This window comes from Sturnira hondurensis, unplaced genomic scaffold (genome assembly GCF_014824575.4).
Source record: "Sturnira hondurensis isolate 20B ecotype Veracruz unplaced genomic scaffold, ASM1482457v3 Scaffold0004322, whole genome shotgun sequence".
Taxonomy (NCBI): Eukaryota; Metazoa; Chordata; class Mammalia; order Chiroptera; family Phyllostomidae; genus Sturnira; species Sturnira hondurensis.
The window spans coordinates 4,322,263-4,342,808 of NW_028076953.1; the positions used below are offsets into that span (position 1 = coordinate 4,322,263).

At 40.0% G+C, this 20,546-nt stretch overlaps 1 protein-coding gene across 1 annotated transcript; it reads right to left on the reverse strand.

Annotated features, from left to right (window-relative positions):
* Window positions 1-666: 666 nt before the first annotated feature.
* Window positions 667-19,067, reverse strand: DNTTIP2 (deoxynucleotidyltransferase terminal interacting protein 2). Its single transcript, XM_037045521.1, has 7 exons — window positions 18,933-19,067; window positions 16,401-18,025; window positions 14,602-14,740; window positions 9,203-9,298; window positions 7,978-8,142; window positions 3,719-3,828; window positions 667-942 (listed from the first exon to the last, which is right to left on the reverse strand). The coding sequence occupies exons 1-7, from the start codon at window positions 19,002-19,004 to the stop codon at window positions 849-851; spliced, it is 2,301 nt and encodes a 766-aa protein (XP_036901416.1). The 5' UTR covers window positions 19,005-19,067; the 3' UTR covers window positions 667-848.
* Between the last annotated feature and the right edge of the window lie 1,479 nt (window positions 19,068-20,546).

A 20,546-nucleotide genomic window follows, 5' to 3' on the forward strand; every position in this document is an offset into this window, starting at 1 on the left:
AAGTAATTTTTGTGTTAGATGCTAGAAAACTTGTGGCTCACCCTTATCAACTGTTCAAGTCTCACAGAATTGTTTTATTAACTTTCACCCTGGCTTCATCTAATTTATTCCATCCTCACTTTCCTTTTCCTGATTTCCTCACTTAAAAAACTAGCTGTGTTGTAGGCATTTTAAAATATGCTGTCTTAAAAACGTTTTGAAATAAAACTTTTTTAGAAATCGTTCAAGGGGTTAGGGTATTTTGAATTCCCTTCTTTTTTCATCAGCTTTAACCCAAACTTTCTGGGTAGTCTTCATTATTTTTTAAGTCGTTTTGCACCATTCCTTTGGTTTCAGCTGTAACTATTATACTGGCCACAAGCAGATCTCTGCACCCGTGTTTCCTGGACTGAATTCATAGCTGACAAGAGGGCATTTCCTGTCTGCCATCTCCCACTACACACACACACACACACACACACACACACACACACACACACACACTCCTACACACATCTTTATTTAAAATCTTGTTAATTACAATATCGGTATATATATATATATATATATATCTTTGATCACATTCAAGTTTTCTGAATGTTAGCAAACTTTGTAGTTTCTGAATGTCATTTAATTCAATTTTCTTTAAATAACCAAACACTGAAAACTTCACAAAAATGTCAATTAAATTTGTTTTCCAAATTTGGAAAATTAAATTTTTCTCTAAAACCAACTTTTTCAAACAGAAATTCCTATAAATAAATAGGGCCAGTCTACATTGATTTTTTGTGATGGAGTTAGTTTTCAAAAACACCTTTAGTAAATAAATAAAGGGGAGATGTAAAATACTGTGGTTTGCTTGGTGCATCTTAATTGCGAAATTTCTTCTTCTTTCGAAACTTCTTTCCTGCTGCATTTGCTACTTTTTCAGCCATGATCTCTGAGTACTTCCTTCGGTTATATCTAAAGATAAAAACCAAACCTTTAAGTTCCAAAGTATGACACATTGGACATTATTAGAAGTTATGTAACATTTGGGGAGGTAGTGCCCGCTTTTAAATCTCACTTTTTCTTTTCATTTTTGCCATCCATTCATCATTACTACACTAAGTTCCCACGTGTAGGGAGCCACACTAGGAGCTGACGATAGGGGAGTGAACCAGACAGCTAAAGCCCCTGCCCTCATGAGGCTGACGGTCTAATGAGGAAAAACAACTGTAGAGGGAAGCTTTTGTAAATTTTCAGTCACTAGAGATTCTTGTACTAGCATCCAGCTAATATTAAATGCTTTAAATATTTTGTGAGTTAAAAATGTAAGGACTAAGCAAAAGAAAGTTTACAGTTACCTGAAAACACATAGTATTTTAAAATACTATCATAGATAGTATTTAAAAATATATCACGGACTGATGGTTTTCAAAGGGTGGCCTGGGAATGAGACCCTTTCAGGTCCAATAGGTAACACTGCTCTACAAGAACACGACAATGCTGTTGCCCCTTCATGCTCGCCATCTCACCAGTGCGCGGCCGAGCTTTCCAGAGGCCACACAACGTGTGGGGTCACAGCAGACTCATGCAGAAGCACATATGAGCCTTCAAGTTTAAACCAGACATTAAAGAAAATTAAATTTAGTTATTTTTGTTTTGTTCATAAAAATGTTAGTGTATAATGGGTTTGTTATTTCAAAATGAGTTAACATTTTTAGTTTCTTAATTCTAATTTCTATTATGATAAATATTGATCAATGTAAGCCACAAAAGTTCTTTAGGTCTTCAATAATTCTTAGAGTTTAAAAGCATCTTTTGACCAGAGAATTGCTGCTATAGACTATATCTCTCCATTGGGCTTTAGAAACACAAAAGCACAATTTATTACAAAAAACCCCCAAACACTGTAGTAGCTATAAGCTTGAACAAAAGGGCTGCCAGTCCATAGTTAATTATGAAACATTAAAAAATTCTCTGACACAGGTAACTCCTCTGTTTAGCACATCCACTGTGTTACTCAAGTCTGATTCTCTTTAAAGAAGAGGTTATTTAAACCAGTGGTCCCCAACTTTTTGGCACCATGGACCGATTTCAGGATGATTCAAGCTCACCTCCTTCTGTGCGGCCCAGTTGCTGACGGGCCACAGACCGATCGATCCTGGTCAGTGGCCCCGGGATGGGAAGCCCTGATTTCAACCCTTTAACTTTACAGCTCACTCAATCCTAAGAGCACAGTTTACACAGACTTTCTAACAAATCTAAGGTCGGATTAAAAATGAGACAAAACCAAAAACCACATATAACACAGAAAAGCATTTTCTTCTGTCCCAGGGCATTCCTGCTAATGAGTATCTGATGCATTAAATATTCAGGGAAGTTCCCTGTCCCAAAGTGGTCAGGGAAAACCTCGAGGCAGTTGCAGACGGGATGGATTAAAACTTTCCATGAAGAGATGGGCTCACACAGTGTTTCACATATTTTGGCATGTAAATTTAGGGCAATATTCTTTTTAAGTAATGTAGTTTATCTTAATGTGTTTAGGACAATATTAACGAACTCACAGTAGAATAAAGCAGGCAGTACACAGGTAAACTGTACAAGACCAGGAAAGTGGTATCCAGTGGCTGAGCTACGGAGAACGATGAACTGACATGACAACCTCTCACCTGCAAGTTTGAGTTTCATGCTACTACATTCCTAGTCTGCTGCCTCAACTTCCTTATTCTAAGATGTTTTTTAATGTTTTAACACTTACCTAAGTGTTAACGGTATGTTGTGGATAAAACTGACCTACATTTTATAGTCTTGATGAAGGCAATCTCACAAATCAGAGCAATGTTGATAGTGCTTATTTCTAAATTTTTTACCATTACCCAGACTCACTTAATAGCTTATATAACATTTTGAGCTAAATTTGTTTTCTATACCTACAATCTACATTATTTTTAGAATCCTTGATAAATATTTTTAGTTTTGCTATTAAACCAATCTGGAACTTTTAGCAGAGGATTCTATATGAGGTATACTTTTAAATCTCCTATAATATTTATGTTGCTGCTTCAAGGGCATTTAAACACACCTGATTACTCTCATCTTAAAAAAATCTTCTAAATCCTTATCTACTAGCCCTGCCTCTCCCTTCCTCTTTAAGAGTTGTGTCTAACTCTTCAACTCATTCTCTAGTTGTTTTCTTTCCCATCACTCCCCTAAAACTCCTGCCAGTTACTGTAACTAAATCCCCAAGAAGTTTTATTTCATTTGATCTCCCAGTAGCATTTCTTGTTAACCATGCTCACTGGCTTATACCTGTTTAAAACATCCTCTCTCCTATGGCATTGTGCTTTTCTGGTTTTCTCAAAATCCCCTTGCTATTCTTTCCCAGTCTCCTCTGCAGCCTCATTCTCCTCTAGTCTGTCAAATATTTTTCAGCTCCTCTCTAAAGCAGTTGTTCTAAACTGGGAATGTTTATACCCTGCAGGGAGCATTTGAAAATGTCTGAAGACATTTCTGATTGCCATGAATGGGGGTTGCTACTGGCATATGGTGGGAATAAAGGCCAAGGATGCTGCTAAACAGCCTACAATGCACATGAAAGTCTCCTCTAATAAGGAATTATCCCATCCAAAATGTAAGTAGTGCTGCTGTTGAGAAACTGTGCTAAAGTATTTAAAAGTAATCTGACTTTTTTTAAGTTTATGCATATTCTAAAGGAAAGCATACATATTATAAAGTGAAACATAAACTCCTTTACCTTCTGAACTCAGAATCAGCCAGCAGTTCTTCCACAATAGTTTTCTTTCTTTGTTTCTTGGGAATTCGTGAATGGTAGAAGTCAGCTGGATTGTCAACAATGGTTCCAATCTATGAACAGGTGATTGAAATAGGTCATTTAATACCTGTGTGCCACATTGCTTTCCTATTTCAGAGTAGCTCTAAGAAAGTGTATTCATTGAAAGGCATGAAAACTTGTGTGTATTATACCAATATTAAAGTTAATTTTGCCATTTTTATTTATTTAAGTTTTTTTAAAAAAACATTTTATTTATCTTTTAGAGGGGAAAGGAAGGAGAGAGGGAGAGAAATATCAATGTATGGTTGCCTCTCATGCATCCCCTGCTGGGAACTGACCTGCAACCCAGGCATGTGCCCTGACTGGGAATTGAACCTCGATCCTTTGGTTCGCAGGCCTGCACTCAATCCACTGAACTACACCAGCCAGAGCTAATTCTGCCATATTTAAAAGCAAAAATAAACAACCTATTCAATCTGTATTAGGTCCTAAAAACATTTCTCCATTTGTTTATAATAAATCCAAAATTCCTTTTATAGAATTTGGTGCCAGACAGTAAGTTCCTGATGAACAGTGTAACTACAAGGAAAAAGTAGGACAGATAAACTCTTGTTTTAGCTTCCCAATTTAATGAAATTGACATAAAAATTCTACACACCTATTTGATCTCCAAGATAATAAATGCCGCCACTTTAGAAGCTTCTTACTGACTACTCTGCATTAGTACATACATTCAACCAAGTGAGGTGTACTGAGTGTCTACTATGTGCCAGGCACTGTCCTAGGTATAGGAAAACGAAGATAATGATCCTTGACAGTGAGTAGCCCATAGTCTTAAAAGGAAGATCCACAGACAGGTAACCTAACATTTAAAATATAACATACAGCCCTAGCTGGTGTGGCTTAGTGGATTGAATACCAGCCTGCAAACCAGAGGGTCGCTGGTTTGATTCCCAATCAGGGCACACGCCTAGGTTGCGGGCCAGGTCCCCAGTTGGTAGCACAAGAAAGGCAACCCCACACTGATGTTTTTCTCCCTCTCTTTCTAAAAATAAATAAAATCTTTAAACAAACAAAGAAACGTATCATAGTATTATGCTGAACAAAATATTTCAGATGCTCTAAAAACTAAGTGACCAATTCTGTCTAAGAGAGATAAAGGTTTCCCAAAAGATGACCAATTAGCTTGGGTTGGTATGAGTAAAATGCCACCAAGCACACACGGCAGGGCCAAGCACATGCAAAGTCAAATGCCAACGACAGTCTCTGACAAAGCAGGGGTTGCTGACCCAGTTTGGGTGCAGACTGTGACTGTGAAGGGCCACATCAAGGGGTGAAGACTCTGGACTTCTGGCCAAGATGGAGGCGTAGGTGGAAACACTGTACCTCCTCGCACAACCAAGTTTATGAACAACAAATATTTAAAAACCAGAATGCAACCAAAACAGAGAGAAAATTGAACTGTACTGAAGTCTGACAACAACAAACCAGACATCCAGACCGGTAAGAGGGGCGGAGTCAGTGGCTGGTGGAGCAGGGTCGCGCAGGAAATTGCGGCTGGACCAACCCAGGCGCGCAGGTGGCGGTTGGCAGTTCCCAGGTGTGGGGTGGCAACAGGCAGACCCAGTGAGGGCGCAAGGCAACTGGCTGACTGTAGTCACACATTCGCGGGCAGATAAACCAGGCAAAGGAGTGAGCAGTGAGGCAGACTGTGCAAACCAGGGCCCCAGTGCCGGGAAATAAAGCCTAAAAGCACCAACTGGAAAAACTTTCAGGGGTCAAGGTGCCAGGAGAGGCTCCCAAGCTCACAGAGTTTGTTGGAGAGACCCCACAGGGTTCTGGAGGGTGCACAGGCCCACACACCTGGGAACCAGCACCAGAAGGGCCCAATTTGCTTGTGGGAAGCAGCAGAGGGGACTGAAATTTGAGAGAGAGAGCAGAAAAAAATGCCACTGCCCCTCTCTGACCCTGCCCCCACATATAGCTTCACAACCCAGCAACCTGGGTTGCCCCGCCCTGGTGAACACGTAAGGCTCTGCCCCTAATACATAACAGACGCGAACAGACTAAAACATTATGGCTCAAGAAGAACTCAAACCCCCGGGGCCATAACTCTAAGCGACCAAGAAATAGCCAACCTATCAGATGCACAGTTCAAAATACTGGTGATCAGGATGCTCACAGAATTGGTTGATTTTAGTTACAAATTAGAGGAATAAATGAAGGCTAAACTAAGTGAAATGAAGGGAAATGCACAGGAAACCAATAGTGATGGGAAGGAAACTGGGACTCAAATCAATGGTGTGGACCAGAAGGAAGAAAGAAACAACCAAACAGAAAAGAAGAAAGAAACAAGATTTCAAAAAAATGAGGAGAGGCTTAGGAACCTCCAGGACATCTTTAAACATTCCAACATCTGAATTATAGGGGTACCAGAAGGGGGAAAGAAACAGCCACGAGTGGAAAACTTACTTGAACAAACAATAAAGGAGAATTTCCCCAGTCTGGCAAAGGAAATAGACTTCCAGGAAATCCAGGAAGCTCAGAGAGTCCCAAAGAAGTTGGACCCAAGAAGGAACACACCAAGGCACATCATAATTACATTAGCCAACATTAAAATGAAGGTGAGAATCCTAGAAGCAGCAAGAGATAAGGGGACAGTCACCTACAAAGGAGTTCCCATCAGACTGTCAGCTGATTTCTCAAAAGAGACCTTACAGGCAAGAAGGGGCTGGAAAGAAGTATTCCAAGTCATGAAATCCAAAGACCTACATCCAAGACTGCTCTATCCAACAAAGCTTTCATTTAGAATGGAAGGGCAGATAAAGTGCTTCTCAGATAAGGTCAAATTGAAGGAGTTCATCATCACCAAGCCCTTACTATATGAAATGTTAAAGGGAATTATCTAAGAAAAAGAAGATAAAAAATATGAACAGTGAGCCCTGGCTGGTGTAGCTCAGTGGATTGAGTACGGGCCTGTGAACCAGACAATCGCGGTTCGATTCCCAGTCAGGGCACATGCTTGGGTTGCAGGCCAGTTTCCAGCAGGAGCCAGTTCCCTGCAGGGGATGCACGAGAAGCAACCATACATTGATGTTTCCTTCCTCTCTCCTTTGTTTCCCCTCCAAAGATAAATAAATAAAATATTTTTAAAAATATGAACAGTGAAAGGACAGCAAACCCAGTTATTAACAACCGCACCTAAAACAAAAGCAAACTAAGTGGACGACTAGATCTGGAGCAGAACCATAGAAATGGAGATCACATGGAGGGTTAGCAATAGGGGAGTGGGAGGAGGAGGAGGGGAGAAGGTACAGAGACTAAGTAGCACAGATGGTAGGTAGAAAACAGACAGGAGGGAGGACAAGAATAGTAGGGGAAATACAGAATCTAAAGACTTTGTGACACATGGACATGAAGTAAAAGGGGGAAATGGGGGGAGTGGGTGTGCAGGGTGGAGGGGAATGAAGGGGGGGGAATGGGACAACTGTAATGGCATAATCAATAAAACATATTTTTTTTAAAAAGGGGTGAAGACTCTACCTTATAGGTCACAAAGAACTGTTGAAAGTACTACTGAATGACATCTATGATACCATTTAACAGAGGTGTATCCTGGACATACTGCCCCCTCCCCCCCTTAAAGAATAGATGCCTGGTTACATGTAGAGGATGGACTTAGAAAGGAGAGCAGACCTGGAGGCAAAGGACCATTACAATAACCCAGATGAGTGACACGAAAGGTAGTGAAGAAGAACAAAATGAACTCAAGGGCTCCCAGAGGATGACTCCACTGGACTTCACCTGAAAACACTTTGAAAACCAATTTTTAACTTATTTTCAGAATTTGGCTGAGGATACCCCTCTACCCTGAAGAAGAGTTGCTGTAAATGAGTCCCACTTTTGTTGTCCATTCTGTAAGAATCCTTGCTCTTAGGCTAGTAGTAGTGATAGATGGAACAGCCATCTTATAGGTTCCATAAGACTTAGAGAGCTGACCTATGAACCTAGTTACCATCTGCAACACTGTCTCTCTGTATGGAAAGTCATTACAAGTTGGTGGCTGCCTGAACTGGGGTCTGGCCATCATTATACTGCCTGAGCAGATGTGCTTTGTAAATATGTATCTATTTTAAGAGTAAACAGAAAGATCACAGCACAGTGCTTCCTTCCCAAGCTAAAATCCACAGAACATCACCATTATTCCGTTTGTTTCATACCTGGAAGTACTTAGGGAAGCCATCCCTATCATTTTTCTTGTAAAACCTTTTTGGATCCATCCCAGCTCTCATCTTCAGTGCTTTGAGATCATTTTTCAGTTCGTCTGTTAATTCTGGAGCTTTCATACCAAACCAGCCATCACCTGCTGTTTTTTGTCGTTCTTTCTGAAATTCAGATTTCAAAAACAAAGAGAAAATTCAAACTTCAATGAACAGTGTATAAACTATACTTATTTCCCCCAAAACTATACATACAGAAAATTTCATTAGTAAAAAATAAAGTTACTTTACAGAATGTATTAGTCTTCAGATTCATCTTTCATTAAGGAATGAAACAACAAAAAAACTGATTTCTCTGGTAAATTAGGTCACACACTAGCAGTTTCATAAATAAGGGATCCTTTAAATTCAACTTTGTATTTTAGTAAGAATTGCTGACTTGCTGGGAGAATAACCCACAGCTTTTACTTCTGTTGTCTAAAATAGCCTACACAAGAGATAACACATAAAAACATTTTCATTTCTGAAGCTGATATGTAAACATTAACACTTTCATGCAGTTACCCAGGTACCTCAAAGTCATTCACTTCAACAGCCCAGAAATTTGCATTATTCCTTTTTAAAAAATCTATTCTTTTAAAAACTCCTGGCAAGTAATTTGATTTTATATTCTGTTCCCTTCATACAACTAATGCTATGAAGTATCTACTATGTGCCAAGGTGCTTTATATTAATGACAAGACGGTATTAGAATACCTTCCTCAAATTTGCTCCAAGCTCTCGATAACTTCTTTATGCTTATTAGTTGAAACACCAGATGGAAGCAACCCCGATGTTTTACTAAAGAAAAGAGTTTCTACCCTCTCATCTGGCAGACGAAACAGACCAGGTTTTGAGAATGCAACAGACAAGAGTTGCTCTAGCCTTTAGAGAACAATACTGATAAGCCAAGAGGAATGGACAGTGACTTTAAATGGTGACTGTCACTATTTTGAAGGGAAAAAAAAGTTGTATCTATGTGCACCACTCAGTGCACTTTCACTTTGTGAAAATCCATTCAAAACTTGTTTGCAGAACCCTATTTTATGGACCCTTGGGTACCTGTGACAATTTTCTTTGAAAATATATATACTTTTTAATTGTATAACTATGTTGTATATGAGCCAAACACAGCATATACACATACATCTAAAACCCTGTAAATGATGAGAGTCATTGTACTTACTCTGCGTTTCTTCTGAAGTTGGTACTTTGATTCACGATATGGTGGGACACAGTAGTTTTTCTCAAAATCAGGAGTAATAATGGCTTTCTGCATAATCTGTAAAAATATTGAATTGGTTTTAAAATTTCAGGATGTCACGCAACATTTTTTCAACATTTTTTTGTCTTACCTAGGAAACACCTCTCAGACTGAAGACTATTCCAAATATATTAACCCTCTTTATACATAGACATACTATTGTGAAGTTTCCCCTGTCCTTAATTTTGTAAATTGTATTACAATAAAAATGTTTTAGGAGCCCTGACCAGTGTGGTTTAGTTGGTTGAGCCTTGTTCCGCAAAGTAAAAGGTCGCCTGGTTCCATCCCCAGTCAGAGCACATGCCTGGGTTGCAGACCTGGTCCCCAGTTGGGGTGCGTGTGACATGCAACCGATGGATGTTTCTCACACATTGATGTTTCTTTCCCTCTTTCTCCCTTTACCTTTCTCTAAAAATAAGTAAATAAAAATCCAAAGAAAATGTTTTACGAGGCAAACTAAAGGATTACTTTAGGAGATCTATAAAATCAATCATCAGCTCAAATTACTGATGTGAATCTGCACACATCCGATTTACATCATGTCCACTTGCATGTACTGGTTTGCAAACAGCCACCTGCAGCAAACAACTGGAATATAAAGGTAATGGGAACAATGCCACGTGGCTCTTGAAATACCGGAGAAAAACCTGACCAGATTTTAGTAAGTTTTTTTGATGTTGGTAAAACAGCTTGTTATCTAAGGAGAATGTCAAGACTATTAATAAATATAGCGATATACCTTTTGACTCAACAACATATATTTTTTGTCATACCAATGGGACAATCCTATCTAGACAAATCTACCTTTTGCAACTCAATGTATCTTGGATGATCTTTCAATGTCAATTTATACATAGATCAACAGCTTTCTTATTAATAGCTGTTATACACCGTTTTTTCTTCTGATATTTACTTTGTCTCCATTAAACTTCTTCCCATTAAATACTGTAAACATCACCTCTGTACATTTGTGATTATTTCTGTAAAACAGATTAAAAAATCTGTCATTTAAAAATTTTATAGGTAGGACTTTGAGCCAAGATGGAGGCATAGGGTAGACACACTGTGCCTCCTCAAACAACTAAAAGAAGGACAACAGTTTAAAAACAAGAAACCACCAGAACTGACAGAAAACCGAACTGTATGAAGTCTGACAACCAAGGAGTTAAAGAAGAAACACTCATCCAGACTGGTAGGAGGGGCAGAGATGGCCAGCCAGGCGGAGAGGACTTGCAGGAAGGCAGTAGCTGGAGGGGCAGGCAAGGCGGCAGCTGGTGGACCCAGTGAGGTGGTGGACTGTGGAGCGGGGAGCACAAGGCTGCAGCTGGCCAGCAAGGCAGCAGTGAGCAGACAGGCAAGGTGGCGGACTGGGGACTGGGCAGTCCCACATTCACATGCAAATAGACCAGGAGAAACAACAGGGGAAGAGGACACACACAGGAGAACAGCGGAGCCAGCTCCACTGTTCCCACTTGGACCCCTCCCCCAAACACAACGTCACAAAGCAGGGACATGGGTTGCCCTGCCCTGGTGAACACCTAAGGCTCCGCCCCTCATATGTAACAGGCCCATCAAGACAAAAAAAAAAATACGTCCCAAATGAAAGTACAGATCAAAGCTCCAGAAAAAATACAACTAAGGAATGAAGAAATGGCCAACCTGTCAGATGCATAGTTCAAAACACTGGTAATAAGGATGCTCACAGAATTGGTTGAATTTGATTGCAAATTAGGTTAAAAAAATGAAGGCTACGCTAAGTAAAATAAAGAAAAACGTATAGGGAACCAATAGGAATGGGAAGAAAACTGAGACTCAAACCAATGGTGTGGACCAGAAGGAAGAAACATTCAACCAGAAAAGAATGAAGAAAAGAGAATTCAAAAAGATGAGGAGAGGATGACAAAGATATACCTATAGGACATCTTTAAACGTTTCAACATCCAAATTATAGGCGTACCAGGAGAAGAGGAAGAGCAACAAGTGGAAAACTTATTTGAACAAATAATAAAGGAGAACTTCACCAAGCTGACAAAGGAAATAGACTTCCAGAAAAATCAGAGTAGCAAAGAAGTTGGACCCAAGGAGGAACATACCAAGGCACATAATTACATTACCGAAGATTAAAATAAAGGAGAGAATCCTAGAAACAGCAAGAGATAAGGGGACAGTCACCTACAAAGGAGTTCCCATCAGACTGTCAGCGGATTTCTCAAAAGAGACATTACAGGCAAGAAGGGGCTGGAAAGAAGTATTCTAAGTCATGAAAGGCAAGACCTACATCCAAGATTGCTCTATCCAGCAAAGCTTTCATTTAGAATGGAAGGGCAAATAAAATGCTTCTTAGATAAGGTCAAGTTCAAGGAGTTCATCATCACCAAGCCCTTACTATATGAAATGTTAAAGGGACTTATCTAAGAAAAAGATAAAAAATATAAACAGTAAAATGACAGCAAACTCACAATCATTAACGACCACACCTAAAACAAAAACAGAAACAAACTAAGCAGTTAGAACAGAGGAGCAGAACCATAGAAATGGAGATCACATGGAGGGTTATCAACAGGGGAGTGGGAGGAGGACAGGTTGGGGAAAGGTACAAAGAATAAGTAGCATAGACAGTAGGTAGAAAATAGACAGGGGGAGGTTAAGAATAGTATGGGAAATGCAGAAACCAAAGAACTTAGATGTATGACCCATGGACATGAACTAAAAGGGGGGAATGGGTAGGTGGGAGGGGAATGAGGGGGGGGGGAATGAGACAACTGTAATAGCATAATAAAATATATCAAAATATTTAAAAATTTTTGTAGGTAATATACTAAATTGCCTTGCAAATAGTATAAGCTCCTACCAACAGTTAATCATGGCCCTTTTCTCTATATTGCCACCAACAGAGTGTTATCTTTTCTGTTGTCAGTGGTGTCTCTTGGCTATTTTCATTTGCTGTTGATCATCTTTATACACAAAGTCCTCTTCTGTGGGAATACTTGTACTTTTCTGGATACTTTTTCATTTTTAAATAGCGTTGTTATTAATTTGTAAAAATGTACTTTGTATCTTGATATTAATCTGTGGTCTTTTACTTGTGTTTGTTAAGGTATTTTTAATCGCTTAAGTTTTTTAAAGATTTTATCTATTTATTAGAGAGAAGGGAAGGGAGGGAGAAACAGAGGAAGAGAAACATAGACATAACAAACACCAATTGGTTGCCTCCTGCACATGCCCTGACCAGGAACCAAACCCACAGCCCAGGCATGTACCCTGACCAGAATTGAACCAGCGACCTTTTGTTTTGCAGGCTGACACCCAATCGAGCCACACCATTCAGGGCTTACCTGCTTAAGTTTGAAATTTGTGTTCAGTCAAACCTGTTCATCTTTTCCTATTTACTTCAGCATTTTTTGTTACTTGCTTAGAATGATTCAATATTTTCATAATACCATTTCTGTGACTCAAAGAAGCCTCAGGGTAATAAGTTATTTCCTCCAGTGCAAGAAGTAGACTACTGCTTAGTCCTCAAAATAATTCAACAGGGATACAGCAATATAAATTTGGTAACATTTGACGCTATCAACTGAGGCTTCCCCAGTTCAGGGTCAGACTTAGAAGTTTCTGGGTAGTACAGCAGCGGTCTAGACTTTCCTATCACTCAGAAAAGAGAGCATGACATTTAACAGATTATTAAGAGTTTGTTGTGTGTTAAGCACCATACTAGGGTTTAGGACAGTGCTTCTCAATTGGGAGCAAATGGCAATATCTGAAGGCATTTTTGGTGTGTGGGTATGTGGTGGTGGTGGGGAGGGTGGATGCTATTCCTACTCAGTGTAGAGGCCAGGGCTGCTGCTAAACATCCTACAATGTACAGACACCCTCCCACAACAAAGAACTGTGCAGCCCAAAACATATATATTGCTGAGGTTGAAAAATCCTGTTTCAGGAATACAAAGATAAAATTCAGTAAAACAATCATTATACCACAATTAACAATGAATCTGACTGATATTGGGTGTTGCAGAAGCACAAAAGAGATTGGGGGAAGGACTAGGGTCAAAGAATGTTTTCCAAAGAAAGTGACCTATGATCCCTGCATTGGCCTGGGAAAGGGCAGGCTATGCTCAGGTCTGTAGCAGTGTCAAGGGTGAGAACACAGAAGATGGATAGAGCTGGAGGAAAAGAAGCATTTTGAAGGCTTTGAGGAACTACTGAAGGGCTTCAACAAGAGAATATGGGTGGGCCCTGGCTGGTGTGGTTGAGTACTGAGTGCTGGCCTGTGGACCTAAAGATCACCGGTTTGACTCCCAGTCAGGGCACATGCCTGGGTTGTAGGTCAGGTCCCTAGTTGGGGAGCATGAGAGGCAACCACACATTGATGTCTCTCCCCCTCTCTTTCTCCCTCCCTTCCCCTTTCTCTAAAAATCAATAAATAAAATCTTTAAAAAGAATATCACGGTTGGATTATGTTTTTAGAAACTAGCAAGAGTGTGGAGAACAGCATGAAGAACAAAGAGTAAGGAGACTACTGCAGTAGTCTAGATGAAAAATAGAGGCCTGCATGAGCCTGTGACAGTGGGTTGAAAAGGAGCAGAAAGTACGTAAGCAGCATTGTAGCCTAGGCTTAGTGACTGCAAAACAGAAGGACTTTGGCATCACTAACCAGGACAGAGAACACAAAAGGAGGAGCTGGTTCGGGCAGGGAACAGAAGGCAATTAGTGAGGTCAAGTGCCTGAGCACATATGAAGGAACAGAAAGCAGGCACCTGGATTTAAAGACCCAAAGAAAGACTAGAAGGGGGGGCAGATCTAGAAAATACAGACGTGGGGAGAAGCTGTGTAAAGTGGCAGCTAAAGCTGGGTGTTTGGATGAGTGACCTCCCCTGTTCATTTCCTTCTGAAATTAAATGTACAATTTTATGTCTGTGTGCACTTGTGCACTTTTATCCTGGTGGGGAAGGCAAGTACTCACAGCTTGCAGATTCTCACCACAGAATTCAGATTCTTAACTGTTCTGGTCTCACAATCCAGAACAGTTAAGAACTAAAAGTATAATAAAAAAGAGGGAAAAAATACAATCCCTGGGATCGTAACTGGTGGGTGCAAGAACATTGGTCCTGTATTACTTTATGTTTTCAAGTGTCATCTTTTACAGCTAGGACTTTATAAAAACAAGAAACAACTGTTTTTGGAAAGCTGGAGAGGAAAGGAGCATAGGAAGCTGATGTAACTTCACTATAGAAAAAATTAGTCTCTTATCAAGGTCTAATCATTTCTAGAAGTAACTGGTTGGCTCCATCAAAGCCTCTAGGACACGTCATGCAACTTACCTCATTTTTCTTTTTCTCCTTGATCTGTGTTAGGGTTTTCTTGTTTGACTGTAGTTTGTCTGCATTAAAATTTATATACAAACCACCCAATTGCTTGATACTCAAACCAGTGTCTATGCTGCTGCTTGTCAACTTCAGACTGAAAGAGAAATGATCACTTAAATATCAAGTAATTAAATCAAAATGAAAACAATTTAGACTATTTTAAAATCAATTTTTCTTCTCTTCCCTTTTATTGTCAATGACAAATGAAATCCTTATTTTTAAAGTTTTGAAAAACTAAACAGTTTTATCACAGTTTAAATCTAGTAAAGTCATTAAGAAAGAAATTCTGGGATGAGCCTTGACTGGTGTTGCTCAGTGGATTGAGTGTGGGCTGTGAACTAAAAGGTTGCTGGTTCAATTCCCAGTCAGGGCACATGCTTGGGTTGTGGACCAGGTCCTCAGTGGTGGCCACTTGAGAGGCAACCACACACTAATGTTTCTCCCCTTCTCTTTCTCCCTCCCTTCCCCTGTCTCTAAAAATAAATAAATAAAATCTTAAAAAAAAAAAAGAAATTCTGGGATGAATAATGAATTAAACAAAAAAGCTTTTTGGAAGCATATCCAAATGTATCCCAATTTTTTAAAGAGGATAAAGGCCATATAACATGTCAACAAATTTCATAATAGGATTTTTATTTTAAAAATTACACAAAAGAGGAGAAGATGCATTTGGCAATTTGGCTCAACTTCATATATAGGTAGCAACTTCTGAAATGTTCCCATTTCCATCCCTAAAACCAAGGAGAAAAATAGGTTCTTCTACTCTGAACTTCCAAGTTATCCAAACTTAGAATATTCTTCTGGGTAATCATAAGTATTCGGTAGTGCCTCTAAATTAAGGAAGTTTTAAACAGTGATGAGCATCCATATTTCCCACTGGAGCTTTTTAAAAATAGAAATGTCGTATTCCAAACATAACAAATTAGACTCTCCTGCAGGTGGCCTGGGCTCCTGCTTTATTTATGGAATAAAAATTTCTACTTTATATTACTGAAAGGTCCTTTTTATAAGCAAGTACACTTGGCCTTACAGTCACTTTTTTCTCGAATTATTCACATAAACTAAAAAAACTGAAAGTTCTGATAGCCAACCTCTACTGGAAAGTGGTATCATTCTACTGCAGTGCTTTGGCAGTGATCCTCAACCCTGAATGTACAAGGAAATTATCCTAGGGAGAACCGTGGCTTTCAAAAAATTAGAATGTCTGAGTCTAGTCTGAGATTGACTTCACTGGGCATCCAATTAATATATAGTTCCTTACAAGGATGCCTGTATTTCATGGATACACTGCTGCCAGGGGCCTGTACTTGGGGAAAACAATTTACAACAGAGGAAAAGAAACTAAAGTAACCCCAAATATTAATGCTTTTCAACTGTGGACAGATGGGATTACAGGTTATTTTTCTCAGGTTTTATTTTTCAATTCCTCTATAATCAACATATAATTTTTAAAAAACAAGCTCTTTTCCTTCCCTTCAACAATCATGCAAGAAAATTCTGACAGATGATTTTTAATATTATCACCAAAAAAAGCACTTTTATCTATCATTGGTGGGAAAAATATGAATAAAGGCAACCACAGAGATGAGGGAAATGCTGGATAAAAGAGCTCTCCCACACAGAGCCCAAGGCAATGCTTCTGTCAATTCCCATGCTTTATAATATTTTATATTTTTACAGTAAATTAGCCATTTGAAGCCTTTTGATACACAAAATATCAAAAACTTACTTTTTAAAATAAAGGTAAAACTTACAGTTTAGATTTTGTGTCATTTAGTAAATCATCTTCATCACTAAACTCATCATCTTTATTTTTATCTTCATCTGATGGTTCATCTTCACTTTTTTCATCCTCTTTCTCCCCTTCCTTTTCTTCCTCAATGGCACCCTCACTTGTCTTATCTTCCTCACCCAAGAAAAAATTTTTACCAGCACTTAACCCAGGAGTTCTGTCGATTACAAACAATGCATTGTCACATGACTTATTTCCCAAGTCTCCATCTAATGACTCCCTTTGTGTATTATTTTCAACAAAACACACAGTGTCTTCTTCAATCTCACTGTTTTCAGACTGCTGGCTTTCATCACTGCTGAGAAGTAATAAAACGGAATCACCTGTATCCTGAGATGTGAGCTCAGACTTGTACAGTTCAGTATCACACTCAAAATCTACATCCCTTTCTTTATCCACGTCTTCACTGGCAGCTCTAATTGTGCACTCTTCTTCATCACTACCATCACTGTTACTAGATGTGAAGTCATTTGTTTTTATGGTGCTCTTTCTCTCTTCAGTCAATCTGTCTATTTCCACAACAGCAAATGTCTGAGCTAATGATTTCATAACAGCCTCACAGTTCTGATTTGAGGGCCTCGATGTGGCTTTGTTATTGTGGGGGGTTGAATGCCTTTGAGAAACTAATCGTGGAAGGCTTTTGTCCTGAAGTTCAGAAAAACTCACCTCAGAAACTTTCTCATTAATTTCTTCTCTCTTATCTATCATTCCTTTGTCTTCTTCATCTAAACTCTCACAACTCTGCTTTGTTATTTCTTTGAGAGGTGTAACATTGACCTGTTTTTCCTCTGCTTTATTAAGATGTTGGTGTTCTTGCACTGTTGGTTTTTTTCCTGATTTTTCATGGAAAGAATCATCAAAGTCACTATAGATTTCATTATTAGAGAAATTTGGCTTATTTATCTGAGGAAGCGATCTTGCTTGTAAATGAGAGGTTTGTCTGGTATCAGAATCCTCTGAACCAACAGGTGTATTTATCATTTGCTTTTCATTTCCTGGTATAATTTTAGTATCTTTCTCCTCCATTTGTGCCCGTAATTTCCTCTGCATAATCCTTGTTGTTCTCCTAGTTGCAATTCCGGAAAATGTAGAAATATCTGAGCATGATGATTCAGCATCAGAAGTAGCTTCTGTATGTGAATCCTGGCTTGGATCTGTTAGGGATTTAGCCTTACTTCTGATTCTTGTAGAAGGCACAATTCTAGAAATACCTGAAACGTGCGATTCTGCTTCAGAGACTTCTTCTTCAGTATGAGACTCAATTATTGGAGTTACTTTCAACCTTTTCTTAGCACTGGACAATGGGTCGCGCGCAACTAAGATTTGCCTTCTCCTAGTTACTCTTAAAATGGAATCTTGGAGCTCAAACACAGAACAATTTGACTCTGCTTCAGAGGTTTCTCCATCAGTACATGGTTTGTTCATTTCTGGTAATGAGCCTGCAGTTCTGCTCTTTCTCTTTCCAGTTTGAGGAGTTTTAGGGATTAGACTTGGTTTCCTAGTGCTCTGTGATTCAGCAGTATTTGAGTCATCAGATGGAGATTCCATCTTGCCTTTTAGATGCTCCTGAACTCTTTTAGCGGAATTCTGCAAGCCAGAGAACACACTTAATTTAGGTAGGACTAGGACATGAGCAAAGTGAATGAGGCACTCTTTTCAGGAGCAAATTTTAAGAGGGCACTAAAAAACTCAGTAAACAAGATGAACACAAGCCCCCCACCTATTATTTAAACAAATAAAATAAAAAACGTATGTAATGTACCTGCCCCTGAATTTGAAAGGCCCTGCTTCACTTGCCTCGCCCAAGTCCCTGAATCTAACTTTAGCGAGCAAAAACTAATATTAATAATTGAAAAGAGAAAAAAAACTATACTCAAAAAGGACCTACATTTCGACACATGTGGGAAAGAGGAAATAAGGAGAGTATTAACTCTGAGCAAAGATGTGTTTAGGAACACACGTCGATAGAATCGATCGCTGCTCTTACCTTTAAATAGGTAAGTGAATTAACGCTCGTTTCCCTTCATCGCTGAATCAAGAGGCAGCAGACGACTGCGTCACTGAAAGCCACCAGGCGGCATCACTATAGACCTCCACTCCAAAAGGAGGTCCCACAACAAAAGGTGCCCTCCTCTCTCCAACCCCGCTAAATTAGGCTCACGCTTGGTGGTCGAAATTAATCCTTAGTACAGTGTTAGCAGCGAAGTTAAAAAGCTCGAGCTGTTTATCTGCATTACAGCGCTGAACTACCCAAAACAAGTTACCTAACTTCTCTGTCACGCCAGAACTGCGTTAAAGATTGCAGTGAGGACTGAAGCGGAAGCGGTAGGCTCAGCGCCGGGGCTCGTGCGCAGCAGGGCGCGCGGCAAGCTACTCCGGACGCTCCTAGTCTGCTGCTTCCCCGAAGGATCCCGGAGCCCTTGCGCCGCCCCACCGCCCCGAGAGCCATTCTGCGCGGCAGCGAGCAGAAATGAGGGAGCCGTGCGTCTCCTACCTTCTGCTCGGAGCTTTCGGCGGTCGTAGCTCGGCTACGGGCCTGCGGGCGCGCAGACCTAGTGACCACCATCTCGCCGACTTGGGGCCACCACGGCCTGCCTCTGTTCCGGCGCCGCGGAAGTGCGTCAGAGGACGGCGTCGTGCGCATTTTCTGCGCGGATTCGGGAACTCGCGAGAATCTCTTACCCACGTCCGCCCCACCTGCCTAGGCCCGAGCCTGCGGACCTGGGCATCTGCAAGGGTATAGGTGAACTTCAGGGCGTTAGACCCATCAGCTTTTTGCAGGGAGAGTACTTAGTTGGGGTGGTGAAACTCGCAGGGACAGAGGGCCTTCTTCACATGAATTGTGTTAGGCAATTCTAAACGTTTTAATGTTGCCAGGGGTGTGGCCGAAAGAGATATTTGCATTATTTATACTTAAAAAATCATTACTCTTGTACTATTTGTGAAGTTAATTATAAAAAACAAAATTTAAATTTGGAGACTTGGTTGGGGTGTGTTTTTATATTAAATACCCCAGGAATGCGAAGGCTAGTTAGGAGCTATATAATCTAAAGGTGAGATAGTGACCAAGGATTGTCAGATGGTGACTTAGTCTGATTGACTAAGCAGAAAGGAAGAAATGTTAAATTGTAAGGAAGAGTGATAAGGTTTTGCTGTGAAAGGAAGGAGGGATCTGAATCAATAGAAGGTTTTGTGTTTCTTTTAAGATGAAGGGTGGAGAGCTAGAATGAGGGGCATGGAAAGGGATTGAAGAAGCACATGGATATTGTTGGAGGTGAGAAATGATAGGAGCCTCACTAAATGTATTTTTTTACTTTATTACAGAAAACTTTTTTCTCCTATTGTCACAAAGCACAGAATTTTTCAGCAGGCACACTGTCACCCAGCTTAATAACTCTTCATTGTTTCCCGTGCAGCCAGATGTGGCTAAATTTTGGTCAATTACATACAAATTGAGTATTATGTGGTCTTAAGAGACATTTTAAAAAAGAGGAGTTCCTCTCTTGCCTTCTTTAACTTCATTTTATTCCATGGAAGGTTGTGCTTTTTGGTTTTCAAGCAGCAGGTTGGTGCCAAGAGGACGAGGGCCACATTGTAGGGATGATGGAGGAGAGAGAAAAACATGGGTCCAAGACAGCTAGCGGAGCTGCCATATCAGCCCTACACAGCCCACTCCTAGAGCTGTTTCACCTGAGAAAGAGGTGAGACACCTGCCCTTTTTAAGCCACTGTTATTTTGGGATTGTCTGTTATTTGTAGTTAAGCCTATTCCCCATTGAAGAATGGAATAAAAAAATAAATAAAGATGGAGGGTGTAGCCAGAGAATGCTCCTTCCTTCGAGGCAGGAGGAAAGAGCTGATACTTGAAGCAGAAAGGAGAATGTGAATTCAGGGAAATTAAAGTGGAGAGAAGAAAATAGAGAATTTTGCAGAGGGAACCTTAGTTTTCTTTGTAAGTAGAAGATTAATCTGCTCAGAAGAATGGAAAAAGTTTAGATTGGTTCTTGTGGACAGTGTGGTGAGGAGCGAAAAGGAATTTTGGTAGGGCCAAGTAGCTGTGAGACTATATAAGGGGAAGAACAGAAGAGAAAGGCTGGATTGAAGAGGAG

What these genes read in the sequence shown, in the direction of transcription:
- DNTTIP2 (XM_037045521.1), bottom strand. Translation starts at nt 19,004, where the DNA reads ATGGTGGTCACTAGGTCTGCGCGCCCGCAGGCCCGTAGCCGAGCTACG. An exon ending in AGGAGAAAAAGAAAAATGAG is followed by an intron (nt 9,299 to 14,601) that starts GTAAGTTGCATG and finishes ATATTTTTACAG; the next exon opens with ATTATGCAGAAAGCCATTAT. An exon ending in AACTTCAGAAGAAACGCAGA is followed by an intron (nt 8,143 to 9,202) that starts GTAAGTACAATG and finishes TCTGAATTTCAG; the next exon opens with AAAGAACGACAAAAAACAGC.